This window comes from Sciurus carolinensis, chromosome X (assembly GCF_902686445.1).
Source record: "Sciurus carolinensis chromosome X, mSciCar1.2, whole genome shotgun sequence".
In the NCBI taxonomy this organism is placed as follows: domain Eukaryota; kingdom Metazoa; phylum Chordata; class Mammalia; order Rodentia; family Sciuridae; genus Sciurus; species Sciurus carolinensis.
Genome location: NC_062232.1, coordinates 91,392,999 through 91,418,803, shown reverse-complemented (window position 1 = coordinate 91,418,803; position 25,805 = coordinate 91,392,999). Strand labels below are relative to the sequence as shown.

Genomic DNA, 25,805 nt, shown 5'->3' with positions numbered 1-25,805 from the left:
TGGCTTATCTCACTTAGCATGATATTCTCCAATTTCATCCATTTGCCTGCAAATGCCATAATATATTAACCAAATAGGAAAATATTTATACAATTCAACTGTAAAAACAATACAAAACCATATAGTGTGATCTTAACTATGTGAAAATATTCTATAGAAAAAGACTCATTGTGAAATTTAATTTTCTTTGGGTTGTGGTTTATTTTCTTTCTACTTTTCTGTATTTTCCAAAGTATTTATAGTGGGCATGTATTAAATTCATAGTGATTAAAAATGTTCTGTAAATGTTTTGATCCTTTCAGTGAGGTGCTTTTTATTAATACCCAGTCCATTTATTATGACTTATTTTTTTTCCAGATTTTAACTTTAGGATATTTTTTCTTTCTAGTGAATTTTCATATTTTAATCTTATAATGTTTAATTTTTGATACACACAGTGTCAACAGTTTAATATATGCTGCCACTAATTTCTAAGTGTTCTTAAAAGCCAGTATTTATTTTAAATGCACATATTTAGTTGTAGATGGACACAATACCTTCAGTTTACTTATTTTAATGTAGTGCTGAGGATGGAACCCAGTGCCTCACATATGTTAGGCAAATATTCTACCACTGAACCAAAACCCTAGCCCCTAAAGCCAATATTTCAGTTCCACATTGGAATACTATTTTTCAGGTGTTATATTAAACACACACAAATATTCATAATATGTGATAAAGAGAGTTGGCTCTGGAGCCACAGTGTCCAATATCTTAGTAGCTATGTGACCACTAACAAATTAACTGTTCTTCCTGATCCTTAGTTTCCCTGTCTTTAAAATGGAATATAATAATAGTATCTACGTCATTGGGGTTTTATGAGGATTTAAAAGAGGTAGTACATGTAAACATTGTTATAAAAAGGCCTGGTACATAGTAAATGGTCAGTAAAATTTAACTATGTTTAGTCTGTGTTTATACACATACACACATTGTCATCATTTGCAAAATTCTCCTTTATATCTGTCTTTATCTTTTATATAATTATAATTTTTATTTTTCAAACCTTGTACATGTTAGATGTACCCTCAGCCCCACAATTGTAATTTTTTTAAAAAATATTTTTTATTTGTAGATGGACATAATGCCTTTTAATTAATTAATTAACTAATTAATTTTTATGTGGTGCTGAAGATTGAACTCAGTGCCCCACACATGCTAGGCAAGTGCTCTACCACTGAGCCACAAACCCAGCCCCCACAATTGTAATTTTAAAATAAAAGTTTTTATTTCATTCTCAGTTAATTTTCCCTTCATGCTTTAAAGTATTTTTAAAAATTTCCATATTTTCAGCAGTAGAAACATTGTTGATTTGTTTTCTAATCATATTTTCCTTTCCTGTATTGTAATTGATGATCACTCATGTGGAATGAATAGACTAAAGACTGGCTTCATTCAAGGTATAAAAAAAATTTATATTTAAATACAAACAGTTGATATTTTTATTTTCACCTATTTATTTTAAGAAAGTACCACTTTAGTAGAGAAAGAGGGATTGGGAAGATAATTGTCAGTGTACCTAAAAATGATAAAGCTACATTTCTTTCTTTTTAAACTCCAGAATCCAGATTTAGCTAATTCAAACCAATCTTCATAGACAGATTTGGGGTGAAAAAAGAGCTATCCTATATTGAATCAGGCATTGGGCTAGACACTTAAATGTATTATAAAATTTTATTGCCTAATATGAGAACAGTTTTAAGTAAAACAATCATTTGAGGATTTTACCATCTTACATTTAAAAATTACAAATGTGTTCCTATTAAAAACTTTGAATTTAACTTATTATGTCTTCTTTTTAGCCAATTACAATACTTTTGCCATTGCTCAGCTTTACTGCATTGAAGAGGTGCTTTTGTGGTATATTTGTGTTGGCAGAATAAGACACTGGGCCACTTCGAAACCTATTACAAAGATTTTTTTCATCACTCTTAGCAATATTTAACTGAGACGCGTAGTCCATAAATCTGCATCTTTGATTGGAAATCTGGTTAATATTTAATGCCAATAAGGGGTGGAGAGGTGGTACCTACAAGAAATTACGCTTCCCCTGGTCTTTGATTCTACAGCTATATAAAGATCCTAGGTAGAGTATGAAGTTCCTTATGTGCATTTCTGATCTAAAGGTAGAGAGAAAGCTCTTGTTTAAAATATATATTGTTATTTGTGGGTTTTATCTGAAAAGCAATAGTTTGGGGTATCACTCTTCCTGGTTTTAAAGAAGAGGCCTAGGTGGAACTGTAGGGGGAAATTAATTTTTAGGCAACAACATATTTAATAGCATAGTTGGCAAATTGTGCTTTTTGTTTGCATTGATGTGATGAAGCTGAGTGTGTCACCCTCATTTCTAGACCATACACACCTTTGGCAAATTTGACTTCTACCTTGTACCTACTGTTCAGCTGGAAGCTTTTTAAAACTAAGCGTTTAAATATACACAGGAAGTTGTACTGGTGCTTGTTGGTAGGGCTGCTATGTTCCTTCTCTTCCCTTGGGAGTTTGGCCCCTTTGTTTAACTTCTGTTTGCTTACAAAGTTATAGGTTTTGAAGTAGGCAATATATAGAATACCTAAAGAGAAGGGTAAAGTGAGGAGGCTGCTTTATAGGTTAGCAGTTATCCTCATTCTACATCTTATTACCTTAATTTCTCAGTGTCATTCACGGATTTTGCTGTTCTCTCATAGGCTCTGCATTTACTTACTTATTGCTATCCCAATTTTCTGTGGAAATATACTTTGTTCTTTGTTTCCCAGATTAGAAGCCAACTTAGTTTACTTTCTGCATATTGCACTATCATAGTATTTGTTGCCTGATGTGTTAGTGGGGAGTTGTTTAAAAATGAAGTTTTGTATATAATAATTTAATGGTTGATACCACATTTTTTCTATTCCTATAAAAGGACTTTGCATATCTGCTCTCATTAATGTACAGTTCTGTCCTTAAGTGACTGCTCTTCGGTGGATATGGCATTGTTATTGGAAGATGTGTACTAGTAAGACTGTTAAATTTAGTGTTGTTTAGGACAGTAGCGAGGTAAATAGCTCTGCTGTAAGAGTGTTTAAATCGTCATAGCTAAAAAAAAACAACAGCCCTTTAAAAATAGCAGTAACAAAACACATACCTCAGACATAGTTCATGATTATTAAGAAATTCCTCAAGACTTTTTGGGTGTTGGCAAAAAGGTTGGTTCAGATTGCATTTACTTTTTTTTTTTTTAACTCATGGAGGGAGAATTAGAGGAGTGAGCTATTTTTGGCATGGACTTAAAGAAGGAAATATCAGTGTGACTGTTAACTGACACTTTTGTCAAGTTCAGTTTCTACCTGACTGCTTTGATTTTTTTTTATTTCATTACTTTGGACGTTAGAGTTCTTGATATGAAATTTCTTAAGAGTGACATCTTTAACCTTTGGGTTTGAGTAGTGTGTTGCCCCTGAAATTGGTTGAGTCACTTCATATTCTTGTAAGAGTTCACCACCTGTCAAAGCTGAAGAGATCTGTCCCTTTTGCCTTCTGCTTCCTGAACCATTTTCTTGCTGGCAGTAGTCTTCTATTATTTGTGGCAGGTTTTTCCACATTTAGGATGTGAAACCTACCACAGACTCAGGGTTAAAATAGGCTTTGAGACTTACACTTCAGTCCATGAAAGAGTAACTGGTTCAAGACACTTGTTTTCTCCTTTCCAACTCATATCCCCCACAAACAGCTAGAAACTGGACAAAATGCATGAAACACTTAAGGCATCAGGCAGCAGGCAGCTCAGGCCTGTGATTTCTGAGAGAAAAGGAACAAATGAAGTGAGCTCTATATTCATCCTGGATTTTTTACTGTAGGTAGTTTCTAGACCACAGCCTTGTGAGAGGGAACCAAAGCATAGGTACAACTTTGCTAAATTGATGAGACAGAGATAGGAACTCAGGGAGGCCTAAGTGGAAGGAATTAGTGGAGTAGCTTACTGGTCTTGGAAAAATAGCTCCAGAAATCTGCATAGATGTTCCTCTTACCTTTGCCTGAATATGAATATTTGCACATGTCAAGTCATCAGGCTGGCAAAAAAACCCAAAAACATAAAGACCCCTTACCTATTAAGGATCTGTAAGCTGAAAGCTGCGTAGATGTCCCTCTTTGGCTGAATATGAATCTCTGCATTTGTCAAACCACATGCTTATATGGAGCTAGGAGACATTTGAGTTCCTACAGCAAGAGTTGTGAGACCTTATTGAACACACAGTGCATACAATGGAGACCTTAGAAGGGTCATGGCTTAGAGTAGTAGGGCTAAACTAGTCCTAGAGTGAGCCCTATTCAAAATCAAAATTAACAAAACTTAAAGCTACATCTTGAAAAATAATCATCCACAAAAAATTTAACTTCATGATGAAACTTAAATACTCTTTGAAGGAAGACAGCAAAATGGACACTCTACAATGTAATTATTATAATATCTGCATGCATAAAATTACCAAACATTCCAAGAAGTACTAAAATGTGACCTGTAACCAGGAGGAAGCCAATCAGTAGAAACAGAACCAGAAATGGTGGTTATAGAATAAGCAGACAAGGACTTTGAAGCAACTATGAAAATATGTTGAAGGATTAAAAGGAAGACAAAAATATAATGAGTAAAGAAATGGAAGGCCTATAAAGAACCAAATGGAACTTCTGCAACTGAACAATATGCTATACAAAATGGAAATTCAGTGGACAAGACAAATAGCAAATTAGACCCTACAGAATTAAAAAAAAATCAATAAATTGGAATACTTAAAAATATAAATTGAGCTGGGGTTGTGGCTCAATGGTAGAGTGCATGCCTGGTATGCATGAGGCACTGGGTTCTATCCTCAGCAGCACATAAAAATGAAAAAATAAAGGTATTATGTCCATCTACAACTAAAAAATATTTTTAAAAGAATATAAACTACAACCACAAGAATGGGATCCTAATTAGAATAATTTATACTCCATATATGTATAAAATGTCAAAATATACTGTCATGTATATCTAAAAAGAACAATTTTAAAAAAGAAAAAGAACTTCTACAAGCAAAAAAAATTATTCAATCAGAAACAGAATGGACATAAAATTGAAAGAAAAAAGGACTCTCAGTGAATCATGATACAGTACCAAGCAGATTTACATACATATGTGCAATTGGAGTCCCATAAGGAGAGATAAGAAAAAGCAGGAAAATAGATGAAGAAATAATGACTAGAATTTTCCAAATATGAAAACCATGAACCAAAAGATCAAAAAATATCAATGAACCCCAAACAAGAAAACTACAAAGGAAACTGCACTAACAGTATAATCAAATTGCTGAAAACCAGGAATAGAGCATTTTAGAAAGCTACTTGGGGACTGGGGATGTGGCACAGAGGTATAGTGCTTGCCTAACGTGCATGAGGCCCTGAATTTGATCCCCAGAACCAAAAAACAAAACACAACAATAACAACAAAAACTGCTAGGGAGAGAAATAAGGATACATTGCACGAGAACTATATATTTCTCAGCAGAAACACTGAAAGAAGACAATGGCATTATATCTTTAAAGTGCTGAAAGTAAAAAGAGGAATAATACTGCCAATTTCAAATTCTAAAGCAATGAAAATATCTTTTAAAAATGAAGGTGAAGGGCTGGGGTTGTAGTTCAGTGGTAGAGTACTTGAATAGCATGTGTGAGGCACTGCGTTCAATCCAGAGCACCATATAAAAATAAATAAAGATATTTGTCCATCTACAAAAAACAATATTTTTAAAATGAAGGTTAAAAAGTGAGGTTCAAATATATTTTTCAGACAAAATCAAAATTGTTACCAGTGTACCTGAACCACAAGAAAATTAAAGGTAGCTCTTCAGGCTGAAAGAAATGATACCAGGTATAAACTTGGCTCTCTAGAAAGTAATGAAGAGTGCCAGATAAATATGAAAAGTGGAGGGTAAATATAAAAGGCTTTTCCTCATTTGAAAATTTCTTTGAAAGTTATTGTTTAAAGCAAAATTAATACTCTGTCATGGGATTTATAAGGTATGTATAAGTAAAGGGTGTAAAATCCCAAGGAACAGAGGGGTGAATTGGAAGGATACTGTTAAGGTTCTTAAATTATATGTGTAGTGCTGTAGTATTACTTGAAGTTAGATTGCAGTAAGTTAACAATGAATCCTATAAACTCCAAAGCAACCAATAAAAAGGGCATATTAGTGAATAGTGGTAATAAGATAAAATACTAAAATATATAATCCCAAATAAGATGGAAAAAAGAAGTAGAGAATAGATGGGAAACATCGAGAACAAATACCAAAGATGGTAGACTTAAAATTAATCATACCAATAACTAAATTAAATATAAGTAATCCAACCACTCTTATTAGAAGGCTACATAAAAGTGCAAGACATAACCATACATCATAGATAAGAAACTGACTTTAATGATAGGCACAGATGGGTTAAAAGTAAAAGGATGGAAATATATTATGCAAATGCTAATCATGAGGAAGCAAAAGTGGCTATGTTACTATAAGATGAATTAGTCTTCAGAACAAGAAATATTACCAGGAATAAGGACATTTTCATAATAATAAAGTAATTAATTCATCAAGAAGGCGATATCCTATATTTAACAGAGCCTCAAAATGCATGAAAAAAGATATATATGACAGGATAAATAGACAAAACCACAATTAGATTTGGACATGCCAATACTCTTACCTCAGCAGTTGATAGAACAAGCAGGAAAAAAATCAGTGAGGAAATAGAACAAGCAGGAAAAATCAGTGATCAACACTACTAACTTGACCTAACTGACACAAACACTGGAGCTAACACTAGCAGGATACATTTTCCCTTTCAATTAATGTGTTATATTCACTGTAATAGATGATATTATGGGCCATAAAATAAGTCTTCAATATATTTAGAATGATTGAAATCATATAAAATATATTCTCTGAACAAAATAGAATTAAAGTAGAAGTGAATAACAAAAGAATACCTGGAAAATTCCCAAATTTTAGGAAATTATACAATATATCTTCTAAATAAATCATGGGTTCAAGCAGAATTCATAAGAGAAATTAGAAAATATTTTAAATGAATGATAATAAAATGTGAAAATTTGTGAGATGAAACCAACGTAGTGTTTAAAGGGAAACATAGCTTTAAAACAAGGAAGAACTAAATTCAATAAGGTTCCACTTTATGAAGCTGGAAAAAGAAGAGCAGATTGCTCCAGGTAAGTAAGAGAAATAATAGAAGAGTAGAAATCAGTAAAAGAGAAAACAGTAGATAAATCAATAAAAAAAAATCAGCTTATAGAATAAGTCAATAAAAATGATAAACCTATTGCTACACTGATAAAGAAAATAAGAAAAGACAGTTACTGTGAATTTCCAACATCAGGAATGAAAGAATAGGTATTACCACAGATCCTACAGACATTAAAAGGATAATAAGAGAGGATTGGGGTTGTAGCTCTGTGGTAGAGTGCTTGCCTAGCACAGGTGAGGCACTGAGTTAGATCCTCAGCACCACATAAAAAACAAATAAAATAAAAGTTAAATTCTTAAGGATAATAAGGGAATATTCTGGAAGACTTGCCAATATATTCTACAACTCAGATATAATGAGAAATTTATTGAAAAAAACTATGAAAATGGACTCAAAAAGGACTAGAGAATCTGAATAGCTTTATATCTATTAAAGAAATCCAATTTGTGATTACAAGCCATCCCACAATTAAAAGTCTAGCCTACACAGAATTCAGTGTTGAATTCTGTCAAATATTTAAGAAACAAATATACCAAATTCATAGAAAATAGAGGAGGATAGAATTCTTCCCATCTCATTCCATGATACCAGCAAAACTGGAATCCTTGAACTCTGTTGGTGAGAATATGAAATGGTTCAGCAACTATGGAAAACAGTATGGAGATCCCTTAAAAAATTAAAATAAAACTGCCATATGATTCAGCAATCCCACTTTTGAGTCTATGCCTAAAAGAAATGAAAGCAGGATCTTGGGGAGATATCTCTAGTCCAGTGTTCATTGCAGCATTTTTCATGAAGCCAAGATTTGGAAAAACCCAAGTGTCCATCAGCAGATAAATAAATAAAAATGTGATATACACCCACAGTGAAATATTATCCAACCTTTAAAAAGGAGGAAATCCTGCTATTTATGAAAACATGGATGAACCTGTAGAACACTGTTAAATAAGTAGTAACAAGACAAACACTGCAGGATTCCACTTATATGAGGCATCTGTAATAGTTGAAGCACCAGAAACAGATAATTCAATAGTGGTTACCAAGGGCTTGCAGGGGCCCCTGGAGAATTGTTCAATAGATACAAAGTTTTATTTATGTTTGATTAATAATTTCTAAAGATTGCTATATAACATATTATCTATAGTTAACCATATGGTATTGTATACTTCAAAATTTAAGAGGGTAGATATCATGTTAAGTGTTCTTACCACAAATAAACAAAAACCAAAGGAATAAAAAGAGAGACACAACTTTTGGGAGGTATTGGACATGTCTGTACCTTGATAGCATCACAATTGCATATATCCAAACTCATTAAATTGTACACATTAAATATGAGCATTTCTTTGTATATCAACTATACCTTAATAAAGCTATTAAGAAACTTCAGCACAAATGTTATCATAATGCAAACAGCCTCACACTGAAAGGAACCAAACATCCATCAACAGTTCAGTGGATAAAATATTGTGATATATCCATTCAATGAAATACTACTCAGCAATAACAGGACCACACAACATGAAAGAACATCAAAAGCACCGTGCTGCGTGAAAGAAGACTGAAGCAAGAGACTTCATATTGGGTAATGCCATTTATGTGAAATTCTAGAAAAGGCAAAACTATAGTGACAGAAAGCAGAATAGTGTTTGTCAGGTTGCAGGACTCTGGAGAGGGGGTGGGTTGATAGAAAAAGGCATGAGGGAACTCTTGGAGGAACAGAAGTGTTCTATATCTTGATCCTCAGTTAGGTTACATATATGTGTATATTTCTCAAAGTTCACTGACTAACACTTAAAATGGTTGCTTTTATTGTGTATAAGTGTTACCTTAATAAAATTGGTTTTTTAGAAGCAATAGCAGCATTTTGGTGATAAGGGGTGTCAAGTCCATCTAAAAATACCTTGGACTGGTGGTGTAGCTCAGTAGAATACTTTCCTAGCATATGTGAGGCCCTGGGTTTGGTCCCCAGACCACAAAATAATAAAAATTTAAAAGTTAAAATCCTTCAACCTCTTGGATATTTCATAGTAGAGGTTTTTGAGAGCTTGAACTGTTTTCCAAAAGGTTAAAAAAAAGGAAGAGGAAAAAAGCACAGGTACTACAAACATCCTTAATACAGTCTCAGTTGACTTCTTTGTCCCTAGATTCTGTCATTCTTTTTCCTCCTAAAATAAGAAGGGCTTGCTGAATTCCTACTGTAATGCTGGATCTGTCTAGCTTTTTTCTTCCATGGAAGCAAGTAACACAATACAAGGTCCTTAACATCAAAACAGTTGCCTTTCTAAACCTAGAAAACATGTGAAAAATAAATGTATCATAGTTTTTTTGCAGGTCTTACCTAAGCTGGCACATTGCATGAGATCTCCTTGGAATGGGAAAAAGACTTAAAAATCTAGAATGAAGAAGCTGAATATTACTTTTATAACTCTTTTTACATTAGTATTTCAATCAACCAGCACATTTATTTCCCATCTACTCTTTTTCTGCTAATTAATTGGGCTCTGTGGGAAGACAAGATGGTAGAAGATAGGTCATTAGCTGAAGCGGTAAGGTATAGATACAAAACAATAAAACAAAACTCAGTTCTTTTCACTGATTTGTTTAAAGTGTTATGAATTTTCTGACTCTCCTGACCCTCCTGTATAATCAAATGGAAGTACCAAAAATTAAGTTCCATAAAAGTCTTTAATTACATAGAAACCTAAGGTTCAACTCTATCAATAATATTCATTCTAAACCTACTTCTGTTTTTCTTAGTTTTATTTATATTGTGTTTAGGCATCTTAACACTTCAATAACAAGTCTTTTTAGACTTAATCTTATATTAAAATAATTAATTCTTCTCAAAGTAAAAGCTGAGTCTGAAGCCTTAAAGCTCTTTGAACAAATAGTCTCAGAATAAGAATTCCAAACAGAAATTATTTGTTTTGAAATCTATGGCAAATTGTTACTTAAAATTTGCTAGATTTTTTAAATAATAAATATTTGTGGTGTGTTTGTGTTATCAGGAAAAAACCACAACTATTTAATCACTAAAATGTTACCATATATTAAATTAAGCACTCACTAAAGTATATGTTAGGAAAACATGTGCAAATATATTTTTTTCATTCCAGATAGGTTTTATCTGTTTAGGGATCTAAAAAAACAAAATTACAAGACAGATTATCTTTGTATATAGAGTTTGTGACTGATTTTTTTTTAAATTCTGCTGAAACTGTTGCTTTATTCTTGCTAAGGGGGAGCAGTGGTACTTCAGTTAAAAAATTGGCAGAATCACACTAATCCCATGAAGTATGCTTGTGATTTGGGTGATTGTATGTCAGTGGTGATTACCCTTGATTTACCAGAAAAAAAAATTCAGCCTTCCCAATCATCTGTCAGACTTTAGTCTGCTTCTCTTCCTCTGGCATTTACCAGTTAAATTAGAATTATAGTAATGGGGGAAAAAGAATATAATACCACTATGATTGAATTTCTGGGAACACAGGCAAAGAAAAGTATTGAAAGATGGCAATTCTTAATTCCCACTTTGAGATATTTATGGTCTTCTATTCTAATCCATGCCATCTAAGTAGTGTCTCCTTAGTTTCCTGAGCCCCATGGGATATAGGATATTTACAAAGATTGGAAGAAGTGTGGGATAAGGCCATAGTGGTTATTGAGTGTATTTTCTTCATCGATAGTAAAAGAATGGTGCTGATGAGAAAGCATCAAATGCATCTGAACCTTACCTTCTCCACCCTGATTCCCCAAGATTAGCCCTTTCCATTTTTCTCTTTTCTTATTGATTTGGATTTCAAGTTATCTGGGAAGAGTTAAGCTTCATTCATTCCCTAATATGAATTACTTAATCAAACCATCAGATCCTATACCTGGCTGAGTAGATGATAACCAATGTTAAGTGGAAAGTTTGATTCAGAGGACATTTGTAGATAATAGAAACTGGATTTGATGAAGGCTGGCTAAGTAACAGGAAAAATGAAGCAAAAAGGCTGAGAGGGAGTCAGAAAGGGTGTTGGCAAGTCATCAAAGATAAAATGGTAGGCTTTGCTCCATGCTTCTAATGGGAATAGTGTAGGAGCTTGTAAATTATAAATTGGGCTAGCATTTCCAGACAGATCTGGAATTTCTGGTTTTTCCTTGGTATCTTCAGCAAATCTTTGTTCCCTCTGCTCTCCTAAGAGGAGGAGTAGTAGGAGGTGAGTTTATTATGCTCATCTGTATGGTAACTGTGTAACATTTGTAGGATTTTCCTATTATCTGGTCTTTTAGATAATGGTTAGGCTTAATACAATTTTTTTTCCTGTAACTGAGGGGGTGCATATTGAATGTGTAGTAAACTTTGTAGAACTTGTCAGATTCTAACACTAACTAGCTTGGTTACTCTACTTGGTCTTCCTGGGTCACTTTTTTCCCCCCACATGTAAAATGGAAAGGAAATGAATCCCCTCTTAAAGGCTCTTTCAGCAAATGACTTTGTTACACATGTTGTCATGTAAACTTTATGTACTGAAATTTCTATTAGGAATTTGTAGTAGTTGGGAATTTGTCCCACACTTCAAATTCTAATTCAAGTACTAATCCCCCATGTGACTGTATTTGAAGATAGGGGCCCATAAAGAAGTAAGTAAGGTTATATAATCATAAAAGTGGAACCCTGATCTGATATTACTGTCCGTATAAGAAGAGACACTGAAGAGCATCCTTACCACTCCATACCCCCTCATGCTACATGCTCACAGGAAAAGCCATGTGAGGACAGTCTTTCTTACAAGCTAGGAAGAGAGCCCTCACCAGGATCCAAACCCTGCTATAACATTGGTCTTAGACTTTATATCCTCCAGAATTATGAGAAAATAAGTTACTGGTATTTAAACCACCAGGTCTATGGTGTTTTGTTATACCAGACTGAGCTGACTAATACAAGATTTTACCGTATTAGGTATATTTTTTTGAATTGAATTTGCAACTGATATGGTTGAGAAATGAAATATACAGCTTCTCACTGACTGCTCCAAGATTTAACCATATTTGGTATGTTTTTATGAATTGAACCTATAGATTATATGGGGTGGAAATTAAATATATTGTTTATTTTTATTGAAATAGGAAGTGAAAGGTTTAAACCTGGTGGTAAAAAGAATACACTATCATTTCTGTTTTTATTGAAGTTTCTAAATCATGGAGAATTATGATACTGAGTGTTGTTGGAAGTTATGAGTAGTACATAGCTAGATTTTTGTGCTAATTTGCTAAGTAACCCAAGTACAATTGAGAAACAACTGTTATTTGATGCTAGAAGGAAAGAACTAAGCTGTAGGGCTTCTTTTCCGGTATTTACCTTCAATATAAATAACCTAATTAAGCATTCCTATTTTAATAAATTATTATTATATTGGTGGGTTCCAATATTATTTTGTTAATGTTGTTACTTATAAAATCTCATTCTAAGAATCTAACTGTAAACATGAGCAAATTGCTAGAGTGGGAGCTTACAGTAGTCTAAGACTTTTTTTAACTTCCAATTTTGCCTTGGTATGGCAGGAGAGAAAGGATTTAAAGTACAATATTGTTAGGTAAATATACCTTTTTCATGGTCTTTTTCAATTGTACCCCACTCCCACAAACATATTTCTGATGTGTTTTGGTTTGTATCACTAGTACAGTCTTAGAAGAGGAGCATTGGAAGTGGCATGTGTTGGACTGGGGAGTGTCCTGTACAGATTTATGTTGCCTTTTGTACTTTCACTGATTATGTGCAACTGCATTTCCCTGAGAGCCACTGTTGACCTGACAATATTGGCTGCCAGTTGGCAGACAAGATTCACCTAGATTAGGTGGTTACTTCCTGTTCCTTTCTATAGACTTGGTAAAATGGATTTCACTTTCCTTCAAAGGTTTCTCCGAACATAATTGCACAAAATGTTCAGAAGTAGGATAATTCCTTATAAATCTATGTCTGGCTACCCTCAGATAAACATTTCCATCTCATTTTGGGCTCCTTTCTAGTATGCCACATTTTTCATTGTCTGTAGGTGGCCTTAAACCATATGGCAAAAGCATTTTCCCCAAACATTGGATCTTTACTTTACTATGAACTATTTTCCTCATTTCCCAGTCTTTGAACAGTTCCTCTCAACAGGCTTAAAACCCTTTTTCTACTTTGATCTTTTTCTGATTATGCTGATGTCTTACGTCCTTTTAGGAACTCATACATGTTTAATAGCACATTTAAGAATGAAATTACCTATTCTTCTTCCTCTGTGTGTTGGGTGAAGAAAAAAATTTGTTGCTATTTTTAGATAATACGTATTTAATGTTCCTGTAGTCAAATCCCTGTACAAAGTAGTTATCACACACAAGATGCAATCTCTTGTACTCAGTGATGTTTATTCTGTTTCAGTCTACTTTAAAATGCTTAACTTCCTGGGTTCTTTTACCCATTAAATGTTGTTTTTAAATATTTTGGTTATTTTTAGTTCCAAGTATGTGTTTTTATAGAAAGATGTTGGATAAACATTTGTAAATGAGAAATCAGAGTTCCAGATTTTTGAGGAATAGTTTTATTCTGTCTATTGAAAGTCCGATTTCTTTCCTCTTCAGATATCTGTTCTAGACATAGTAGGGTTGTCCAGTAGTACTCCATCTATCTTTGACACAGATATTTCCCCATAATTGCAACTATAAAAGTGGATGTTGCCTGGAACAGACAAGGAACAGTAGGGTATAGATGATTCTACATCTACTTAGAGGATCCTTGAGAACACATACTCAACAGTTCCTAAAATTCAAAAAGTATTAAATATGGAAGATAGTATAGCAAGTTAGCAAGACTGTCAGACTACTTTTTGTTCTGTGAATATATCGTGCACTTTTACATCCCCAAGCACTTGCTTACTGTGGAATGCCTTTGCTCCCCAGGCTGCCTTGCAAAAATGCAATTCACCCTCTAGCACCCTAAGCCCTAAGTTAATCTTTCCTTATCAGTGGTGATATTATTCCCCCTATTATATGTTTGAACATCCTCTTTCATATTTCATAGTATAAAATACTATTTAACTTGTGTACTTTTTCTGCTTATACTTTGCATTTTGGATATTACTGAACATGTATTATGGTAAGAATGATATTTATATATATTTTAGTGGGATACATGATAGAATGAAAGATAAAGTACTTTTAAAAGGTTTTGATTTCTAGTGGTTTGGGTAGGAAATATATTCGCATTTTTTAGAGGTTTCTCACTCAAGTCACTGAGGAAGAGACTGTAAAACATAGTTCTGTGTTATCAAGAAAGCCATCATGGTATTTTAAAGACACATCATTATACATATTACAGTCTGATTCACTTCATTCTGAGGCTGCAAAAGTGCTAAAGGACCTGTCTTACGTAGAAATACTGTGTATAGTCATTGTGATGTGCACGGCTTGATATCTTAGTATCCATAAAATTATTTCTGATGTTGACTCTACCAAGTTAGAAAGTAAAAAATGAAGAGGTAAAATTCAACTTTAAAGATTATGTATACATATCAGGATACTGGTATATAAAAGAATTGATGAGAAAGTAATGCTATCTAATGCTTGTCTTCTGGTTAACTGTTAGTCAACACTAGAGAAAAATTTCCAGGAGCATTAATTAGACACTTGTCTCAAATTATATTTAGTACTTATAATTTAGAAAGCACAAAACCTGGCATTTATCTTTTGCTTTTTATTTTCATACCTTTAGCATAGGTTCTCCACCATTTAAATGCTAACTTTGATGTTATACTTTAGTCATCTTTTTCCATGCTATTGGACTTTTGGCTCTTGGTAGAAGGTAACTCTTAGTCTTGCTCCCATGTTTATGTACTTACTTATTTGGGAACCTATCTACCAGAACATGACATGATTTAAGTGTTTGAGGATGGCGATTGAAATGCTTGAATAGGATACCTTTTTATCTATCTGCTGATGACTGACTGAAGTATTTTAAAGAGATAATGTTCTCTAACTCACCAGTGTATTAGAAGAAACATGATATGGGATGTCCCCCTAAAATTTAAATTCTTAGAAAACAGCAATATAGTAAATTATACCAGTTTTACTGTGAATACTTCTATTAGTACAGACCATCCCTATCTTGGGATATTTATCTTTTATGAAATGTTCTAAAATGTGTAAATTAATTTATTTCATAAAAATTGACATATAAAGTGGCTTCTAATTAGAACACAATTGTTTTTGGACTTGATCATTAATTGAGTCTGTCATGGTTTGCTGCAGAATCCAAACATCCACTGTGTTAAATTTCATTTGAAACCACATTATTCTTGATGCCATTTTATTATAATTCCCACTTTGCTCTTTGACACTTGATGGATTGTACTTATAGGCAATAGGATCATATAAAAATTAAAGCAAAATTTCTGATTTATGAGTATTAGTTCGTTAATGTTTGCTATTGTCCTTTGCCTCTCTGAACTGTACTCATTTTTCTAGGCCAAACAATTATCAAATTTAATGAGTTTTTTCTACACTGGTAGCTTGACTTGTGGAATTTTAGATATGGTTTATAGTAATTATTTTCTTTTGCCTTATATTATTAGTTAACTCTGAACATGCTTGCCTCCTGTACTGGCTCCTGGAGAGCAAAGACTGACTTATAGGCATCCATGTATCTTTCATAGCCTCTTTCATAGTACATACATAGTCCCTGTGTTGTCAGAAAATGTTTATTGAAGATGTTGTTTTACCCCCTGATTTTCCAAGTTGGATGTATGTATCAGTCAGTAATTTGAGGTTTAAATGAGAAATCAGTCAGTCATCCATCATGGTTAATACTCTGTAATTGATGTTGCCCAGGTTTGAATACCTACTTCATTATATATCAGCTGTGGGAATACATCATCTGTAAATAGGGATGTATCAGTCTCCTAGAGTAGTTGATTAGGATTAACATAAATAGTTTGCTAAAACATTTATTATGGTACCTATCATATAGGACACACTCAATAAAATGTATAGTTTTTGCTAAATATAGTCCTATGGAGCTCCTTGAGGGCCTCTCTTTTGGGCACCTAATCTAGTGTATGCTGAATACTCAGTAAATACTTGCTTGAGTTGAATTGATTGATTTACCCTATTTTTATCTTCCATTACAGCCCACTGTTTGTAACATGGAAGATTGGTCGAGACAAAAGATTGCGTGGATGCATAGGTACTTTTTCTGCCATGAATTTGCATTCAGGACTCAGGGAGTACACACTTACCAGGTGAAGACCAATTTTTGTTACCTCTGCTTCTACATCAAAAAAAAAAAACTTTATGAAACTTGAGCCTGATATTTTAACTCCTTTTCTTTTACTGAATTGCCAACATTCTTGACTCCTTTCATGTCAGGTTTTTCCTTCTCTTTGACTAGTTATCTTCTCTCTTATAAAATGTAATTGATATATATTATCATAATATAAAATACCATGGTTACATGTATTATACCATAGATATTTTGAAACCCCTCCCATGGCCAGCTTATGTTGTATAACTTGAAAATCAATGACCAAGTGTCCATGGGTTGCTGAAAATATTATTTCAATACTAAATCATTGTTTCTTTCCTGTTAAACCTTTGAAAAATAGTTAATGTCTCTCATCTTACACATTTTATACACTTCTGTATATTTTTTACTTTGAACGGAAAACCTAGGAAGAATGTGATGCCCTAGCCTGGCAGATAATCTTTCATATTCACACTGTACCCTGAATTAATTGTAGCTTGCTTATTTTGTTTCTTCTAACCCAAGGACAAAGTAATGAGTGCCTCAAAACACTTGTTAAAACTTTGTTTTTAATTTCTGAATTCACAAAAAGCTATCTAGGATGCCATCTGATTTATTTTGTTCAAGTTTAGATTTCTAGCAAATTGTGTTCCAAAATTATTTCAAAAGAAGAAAATTCCTTAAATAATAAGCTATTAGTAAAGGAATTTCCTGTTTTTGTTCGTATTTTAGGACCATTATATGGCACCATTTCTATAGTTGTAATATGCACAATGTCTGTCCAACAAAAAAAATTGGTCCTTGCTAACTATTGGTACTTGGGGCAAGTTGCTTAACCTCCATAATTAAAGTAATAATTATAGAATTTTGTTGTACATACTTAGTAAGGGAATTAGGGGGATCTTAGAGGAATGAAATAATTACAACTTTGCTGCAGAATTAATGTGGAACATTCATTATTTTACTGTAGAATTTCATAAATGCAAGCTTCTCACAACAAGCACTTTAACTTTTAATATTCTTATATTTTAAGGTGTGCAGTAGCTCACAGCTGAAAGATTTTCTCAGCTTACAGTGAAGCTCAGGGAAAAAAGTAATGGCTTAGAGGGTCATATTCAGTTTTAGCTTTTCGTAGGTATTAGAAATTGAGTGTTTGGATTTGATTAAATAGCATGTAGGATATAAGGCTTCAAAATACAAAATAACTACAACTTGTTAGAGTATAAATGTTAGCCTAGGTATGTTAGTTTTCATTTTTTACATGAAATACTGTAGACTAATTTTGGAACTTAAGCAAATTTGCCAGTGTCCCCCTTTTTGGGACAGGTGCATATGAAATGACATGTTTAATAATCACAGGCAATTTATTGCATATTTCTCAAAATCAGTTGTAATGAGGCACACTGGTTCCTTGGTGTTGCCTGAAAAAGAGAATTCTGTGGCCAAGTAAGTGTGAGAAACACTAGTTTAAAAACATAAACAGTTCTGCTCATGGTAGGACTTCCCAAAATCTTTTATATTACTTGTGTTATGAGTTTCTAATAGATATAGAATGAAGCATTTTCTAGACTGCAGCTTATTTGACTAAAGAACCCTTCTTATCCTCTCATTCCAATGGCTTGTGCCATTAATGTTCAGAGGAACACATTTTTGGAAACACAAATCTGTTATAAAACTCAAATTTCAGTTTATATCTAGGAAGTAAAAAATGTATATGCATATATGCGTGTATGTGTGTGTGTGTATATATATATATGTGTGTGTGTGTATCTGTGTGCGTGTGTATATGTTTGTATATATATATGGTGTTAGAAACCCTTTGTGTTTTCTAGTAAAATCGTGGCAGAAATTCTTTATCAAATAATACCTACTTATTGGTACTGGGGAATTGAGGAACCCAGGGTCTCTTAGCCACTGAACCCCATCCCCAGCCCTAAATATTATCCACTTTTGATATATTTAGTACTAGTAGCTGGTAGCAACTTGATTTTAAGGAAAATAAGAAATTATTTTGTCTACATTGATAAGAAGAGATGAGAATATCCAACTTTTCTGCATTTTTAGATTTATCACCAAGGGTATTACCAGAAGAATTGTAACGTATTTTTCTAACTATAATTTGATCTGAATGAATTGTTCAGATGGTAAACTTGGATATTTACCTATATTTGTATACCTTGTTATCCTTATTTTAGTCTGTGGCTCTTCCTGTTTACTTTACAACTTTTTTCTCACGTTTCTGTACAACTTCCTCAAATCATATATAGCACATTAAAGAGGGAGATATATATATATATATATATATATATATATCCATACATATATATGTGTGTGTGTGTGTGTGTGTGTGTGTGTGTGTACATACACATTCCTGGTTTAACTTCTCATTTTTCTTTGGCATGATGTTATTTGATTAACATTAAGAATCAAGTTATTTGCAAGAGATGAACAAAAGAAAATAAGTCTTACAAAATACAATTAATCTTTTTGCACTGGGTTCATTTTAGAATAACAAACTATAGAATTAATTTAAGAATTTTCAATTTCATGTTTTTTTGGTCTAATAGTGTGCTTATTTCTACATGTTATATTATTGTTATGCCTATTATTAGTGGCTACCATTTAAGAATTTATTACATATTAGATATTGCTGAGATATATGCATAGTCCTTACAACTCTTAGATATTTATAGCCACAGTTTTAAAATGGAGAAACTGAGATTAAGTAATTTAAATAATTTGCCCATAAAAGTTGATGACAGAGTACACAAATTAATATATTTGTCAGATCTCAAGACTTCACAGTGCAAATAGTCTTTGTCCCAGTTAAGAATATATTATTTATCAATACTTTCTCATATTTAACTTACATTTATGACTTTTGCATGTTAGAAAGAAGAGATATTTTTTCTTGTTTTAGTGCTTAGAAAACATATACAGAAGAGAATTATGATTAATATAGATGAATACAAACATCTCATTCAAGGAAGATTCCTTAAACATCTGGCTCATAAGTTATCCCACAGAGTACAGGTTTGTTTCTTCATGTAAATTCAAGTTGGTAGTAAGTTTTCTAGAATGCAGCAGTGATTAATAAATGTGTTCTTATTTAGTGAAAACAGGAATGTGGTCTGTCATCATACTTAAAAGGCTCTTTCCTGACTTCTCATTTACTTTGTCATATTTAGACCTCTTGGCAGTGAAATAATTTTGCAGGTGCTAGCAGTTTCTGGAGCTTGATTCTGAGCTATGCTACTTTTGCACTGCTTAATTCTGAGAAATTAGCAATGGAGGTTTAGTCCTTTCTACGGAACAGGGTAATCATATAAAGGCTGATGTGTTTGCTTTGTTTTGTTCTGTATGAGCGGAAAAGTGAGTGGGGTGTTTGAATGTGTTGTACTTTACAAATGTTAACTTCTACCGGGTTGTTTGAGATACTGAAAATAGCTAAAGGTCTTGGGTAACCTGGGCACTTCTGGGTGACTAGAAGTATTATAAACCACAATGGCTTTTATATTTTGGTGTTGTACTGTGACCATTTTCTTGAGCAGTATGTGTTTAAAACCATTGTAAGCAGCATAATTATATTTCTCCCATTGGAGTAGACTATTAATATGATAATTCTTATTCTTAATTCTTTTAGGTAACTACAATTGGCTCATTGTGAGTAATTATATTAAACAAGTACCCCCCCCATGTAATATTAGTGCTTATGGTAGCATCACCCAGATTGATTTTTCTTAAGAAAAGAAAAGTTGTACATGAGTCACTTCTGACTGTACATTATTGTCATGGAAGCTCATTCAGAGATGTTAGGGACAGACTATTTTTGGCAATTGTCTGTGGTAGGACTTCTGGCTAAAGTATACTTTTAGGGGAAGTAAATTGGATATATCAAAAACACAATGCAAAATTAATTAGCTTAGTCTTCAACCTACATTTTGTTGTCTTTTTACAAAAAGAAGGATGGCCTGAGTCCTAAAATTTATATCTAATTTGATAGTTTGTTTATTGATTACCAAATAACTAATTAAATGTATGTCAGATTCTGTAAGCATTTAATTTAAGGTATAATTTAGAACCTAGATTGTTGTATGCTCTTTACTTAACATTATCCATAGGGAAAGTGTGATGAAGATCTCTATTTGAAGAAATCTGGAGTCTTCATTTTAGCTGCCAGGTTATTGCACTCCTTCATTATCCCAAGGCTGTGTAAATTTGTCAAGCCATAGCCAAAAAATGGCCAACAGAATGTAGAAAGGGAAACTAAAAAGCCAGAACTATTTCTAGTTTGGGCAGTGGCACTTGAATTATAGAGAATTGTCTGAATTCATATAGCACATCCTGCCACAAAAATTAAGTGTAGTAAGTGTATCAGATTCTTATTCCTTATCACATCTTCCAGATCTTCAGAGTCTCTAGTTGGAATCCCCCTGCTGCTTTGATTAAGAGCCACAGGCACAATGCCCTTGGGCAGAAAAGTAGAAAAGATCATCTGTACAAAGGTGTGAGGGAAGCTGAAAATGTTTTTTTTTTTTTTTTCAGTGTGAGGGCTATTGATTCTTGAATTCCATAAGGAGAGGGGAATGTACAAGAAATTGACTATTCTTACATATGTTTATGAACTTCACAAAACTCTTTGCTCTGAGGAGTCTGCTATTTCCCCCTTTTAATCATGTTTAAACAGTGCATCCTGCAAATCTTGTCTATATTTTGCCTTAGGAGTTAATAATATAGTAAGAGAAAAGAAGTTATATAAATAATTATAGTCTTAGGTAGAATATGATTTTTGCCTCAAAGGCAAAGGAGATGATACTGCATGAATTCAAATACTCTTTTTCTATAATAAAAGCTGGAATTTTTTTTTTTTTTTTTTTTTGCGGTGCTGGGGATTGAACCCAGGGCTTTGCGCTTGCAAGGCAAGCACTCTACCAACTGAGATATCTCCCCAGCCCAAAAGCTGGAATGTATTTAAAGCAATTTATGAATTTATTTCATCAATCCATCCATAGTTCACTGCATGTAAAATCCAAAACGCTATACTATTTGATTTGTTTTTATCCTGCAAGGTTAAAAAAAAAAAGCTCAAAATATAAGAGTATGTTTAAATTATTATCAGAAGTAATCATTACAAGAAGTTGGATATTTTGAGAGAATAAAGTGAACTTATTATGGAAAAAGTCCTCCAAAATAAGACTCTGGAAAGCATGTATGCATGTGCACACACACACACACACACACACACACACACACACACACAGTCCACCAGATAGTACCTAGAACCAAGCTGGATTGTAGCCCTGATGCTTGAAGAATGAAGAAAATTAAAATTTAATAGTTTAGATTCTACTTTCCTCCTATCTCTTTAAAGCAAATTCACATTTTGTTTCAGTAGAATAAATTGGTCTCTACCTCCTTTCCTGAGAATCATTATTTCAGATAGTCTTTGTTTATTCAGATGTAACACTGAAATGGTAAAGCTAAATTAGAACACAAATAATATATTGAGTTATTATATGTGGCCTAAAGTTATATTGTAGGCATTAAAATACATTTATTTTTGTCTGGAATCTGCATGATAAACATTGTGTCTATTCATAAGTGTCCAAAGTGTTTGAGTCCTTGGGACGTGAATGAACAAGAGAACAGATTTGTATCTCAGTGTTCTGGAAAAATAAAGTGGTTATACCAATGTGACTCAACGCGATTATTCCTGTCTAGAATATCACACAAATAATATGCTTTTACTACTTCGAGGGGACAATGTTACTAGTAATTTGAGTATTTTGGAATAATTGAATGTTGAGATTTTTGTGCAGCAATTTAATATTAAATTTTTAGTTATGGTTTTATGAGCATGAGAAAATACTTTTGAAAAGATTTCCTTAAAGGGTAAAAGAAACAAAGTCTTTCTCAGTGATCTTTGCCCTTCTCTCAAACTTTAAATTGCCTCATGTGTATATTCAGAGTAGTACTCTGTGGAAAAAAATTTCTTTTCATTACTGATAATAATTTGGTATTCCATTAGCTCTTTACCTTCCATCATAAATACATTTTTCATAGGAACAACTTCCAGGTTTATTTTACACTCTCTCACTTTTTAAATAAAGAACAAATATTCAGTATAAAAATCTTGTCCTAAATTGCTGCATTATCTGAGCTGCTCATTGTTAATGAAAGAAACCTTACACACATATACTCACACACCACACACACAGATTAACAAATAAAATAAACATGGACAAATGGTAGATTTTTAATATTTTCAATTAGAATAAAGATTTTATAGGTGCTAGGAATTTTTAAAGATAGAAAACTAATCCATTCTGTTGAGAACAAAGCTGTTATTATCGATATCAAGTCAGTGGTGAACTTTTTAGTATGTTTATAATCTAAAAGTGGAGAAAATATATTTAGATTCAAATAGTTACAATTGGTTTTATGTTCATAAAACTGACTTTTATGAATCTTACAATTTTATTTGAGCTCAAAACATTATCCTAAAAATATACATATTAAAACTATAGGCTCATCATACTAATTAGATTACCATATTATTGACCCCATTTTTAATCCTTGTTTTTTAAATTTCTACATTGAAATGCTAGCTTGTGTCCTTTCTAGTGTTAAAAGAGAAAATTAGAAAAGGCCATAAAATAAATTCTTCAGAAGCTTTAATTAAATGGATTGCCCAGAACTCAACTTCCTGCTGCTAGGCACAGCTATCTTCAGGACTTCTTTCTATGTTCCACAAAGGTGATTTAAAAGGTTCCAACTGTAGCCACTTCACTGGGGTTGTCAGGAAAGACGATCTCTTTTTAAGTTCTTCAGGTCACTTTTAACCTAAGCAGTTCTAACATGACCTTTTGTTGCCCCTGCTAAGGGGGACTGATTTGTCTACCTAGGTCTGGAGAAGTAGTCTAAGCCTTTGAAATGAGTGTTGCATATGAAAAGCAGTAAACAACTATATACTGCTGGTTAGACTTATATTGCTAATGAGGTCATGAGTTCAGTCCCCTTTTGGACCAATTCACTTTGTTTTGGTCCACATCATAGACTTCACCCTAGACCCCAGGCAATTTATACAGCAGGGCTCAGACAGAATAAGTGGATGATTCAGTACCAAACACAAGCTTCAGCATCAACTCAGCATATGAAACATGCTGCATTTGGAGTGCCCCAAACTTAGCTAGCTCATGAATAGTTAATAATAGTTATAATAACAATTGCTTTGAATCTACAAGAAAAACAAGAATATTTAAAAATTTTAATTTATTTTCAAGAGCCCTCTGAAGAGAGACAATGCAATACTGAGGGGGATAAATCTCTTTGGATTGGCAGTAGAACTGAGAATACAGGTGGGACTTCAGCAGTCCTGAAAATGCTGTGGACAAAAATAATTTTGGAAACCTGGCCTCAAGCAACTTGAAAAAAATAATTCATTACTCCCTCTTCCTGAGCTTCTACCTCTTATAATGGAAGAATGGGAGTCATCTCAGATAATAGTAGATTTTAGCTTAAGCAATTCTTAAATATTTCAGTGGTAAAAGGATGACTATGTTAAATTCACAGATTTGTAAATACATGTTATAAAATGTAATTGATCTTTTTGAAAGTACATTTTTAAAAGACTTCATTTTCAAGTTCTCATCTATTATGCATTGAGGTGTTTCCTGTACCTCACATATCGGCTCACTAAGGTGTGTATCTATTGTCAAAGTGTAGGCACCCTCCCATGCTGTTGCATCTTCCATTTCATAGGTTTCATTTTTGCTCAGAGCAAAAACTTACCCCATTAGTCAACCTGGGCATAAACATACCCATTGGCATGATTAAACTCTTCCTCAGTTGGTGTTAAACCTTGTAGCTAACACAAGAAGCCCTTCTGTATATCTGCCTTTCTTGCCTAAATTAAATGTCAAAGCCATTACAAAACTTGCATTTCACTTGGAGTAAAGTTAATATTCTACATTGCCACTATATTCTGCTTGCTCTGCTTCTTAACCTCCCACTCCCATTCCCCTTCACTCACTTGGCCTTATACTTGACTGATTCTTTGTTTTTCTTTTAACACCTCAAGCAGGGTCCATCCTCAGGGCCTTTGCACACACTATTTTCTCCACCTAGAACAATCTTTTCTACCTAGAACAAATGTACCTTGACTTCCAACCTCCCTTCAGGTTTTTATTCAAATATATTAGAATATTATAATGATGTAGTCATTCTTGTAATAGTAATATTTGATTTTTAGTTTCGCTTAAAACCTTTTTCAATTTTCTTTTTAAGTACAGAGGGCAGTGTGAGGTTGCTGAAAGAGCATGGGCTTTAACATCACCCATACCTGGGTTAAAGTACTGATTTCTTTAATTCTTAGCTTTGCTACTTAGAAAAGCAAATGAATTTCTGCAAATGATTGGTTTTCTCATCTGTAAAATGAATATAATATCAACATGGTAGGTTTGTTGTGAGGATTAAGAGACACATGCTTATTACATTTCTACTTTAGAAAGGAATTAAGTAGTGAACGTAGCCAATAAATGACATTTGAAATAAATTTCTAGCAATTTCAGTTGTTCTTTTTTTCTTGGACATATGTAGGTTAGCAGGGATTTTCATAATATGAAAACAAACAAGCATCATCAAGAAATAAATCAGTGACCCCACAGTCTGTCACCATATCTTTTCTGTTTATGTAATCCTTTGAAAAATGCACACATACGTAAAACTGACCATTGAGTATAATGCTGTCAGTCAATATTTTCTGTTGGTCCTGTCTTTCAGATATCTTTTGAATCCATCCTTTCTTCTCCAGCCTCACTGTCACTATCTTAGTCTGGGTTCTTATTCTGGCTTTCCAATTTACCTGCTTCCCCTCAAAACCATTTTATACCAGTCACCAGAGTTTTCTTTGTTGACAAGAATCTGTGTCACTCTCCTGCTTAAAGCAGTTATTATTATGCCCCATTGATACAGAGGAAAGCCCATCATTCTTAAGCATGGCATATGAGCCCCTAACCTCACAGCCCAACCATGCACAATTACTCACCACTTCCTAAATATATTCTTTCATGTCTCTCTGACTTTGAGGACTTTTTTTCTGCCAACCATGCCTCACCCCATTTCTACCCAGTCAACTCCTACTCATCCTTCAAGACTCAGCTTGCTTTTTACTTCCTCTATGAAATTTTCTTGACCCTCCCCAGCAAAACTGCTCAGTCTCTGTGTTCCCACA

At 33.3% G+C, this 25,805-nt stretch overlaps 1 protein-coding gene across 3 annotated transcripts in view; it reads left to right on the top strand.

Moving 5' to 3' along the window:
- Positions 1–25,805, top strand: part of Ammecr1 (AMMECR nuclear protein 1) — a 114,088-nt gene that overhangs the window by 42,151 nt on the left and 46,132 nt on the right. For 2 of the 3 annotated variants that reach the window (XM_047536967.1, XM_047536969.1), the window contains one exon: positions 16,461–16,571. The exons of the other annotated variant lie outside the window; for it this stretch is intronic. In XM_047536967.1, the coding sequence (XP_047392923.1) occupies positions 16,461–16,571 (111 nt within the window). The remainder of the gene's footprint in view (positions 1–16,460; positions 16,572–25,805) is intronic. 3 annotated transcript variants of the gene reach the window in all.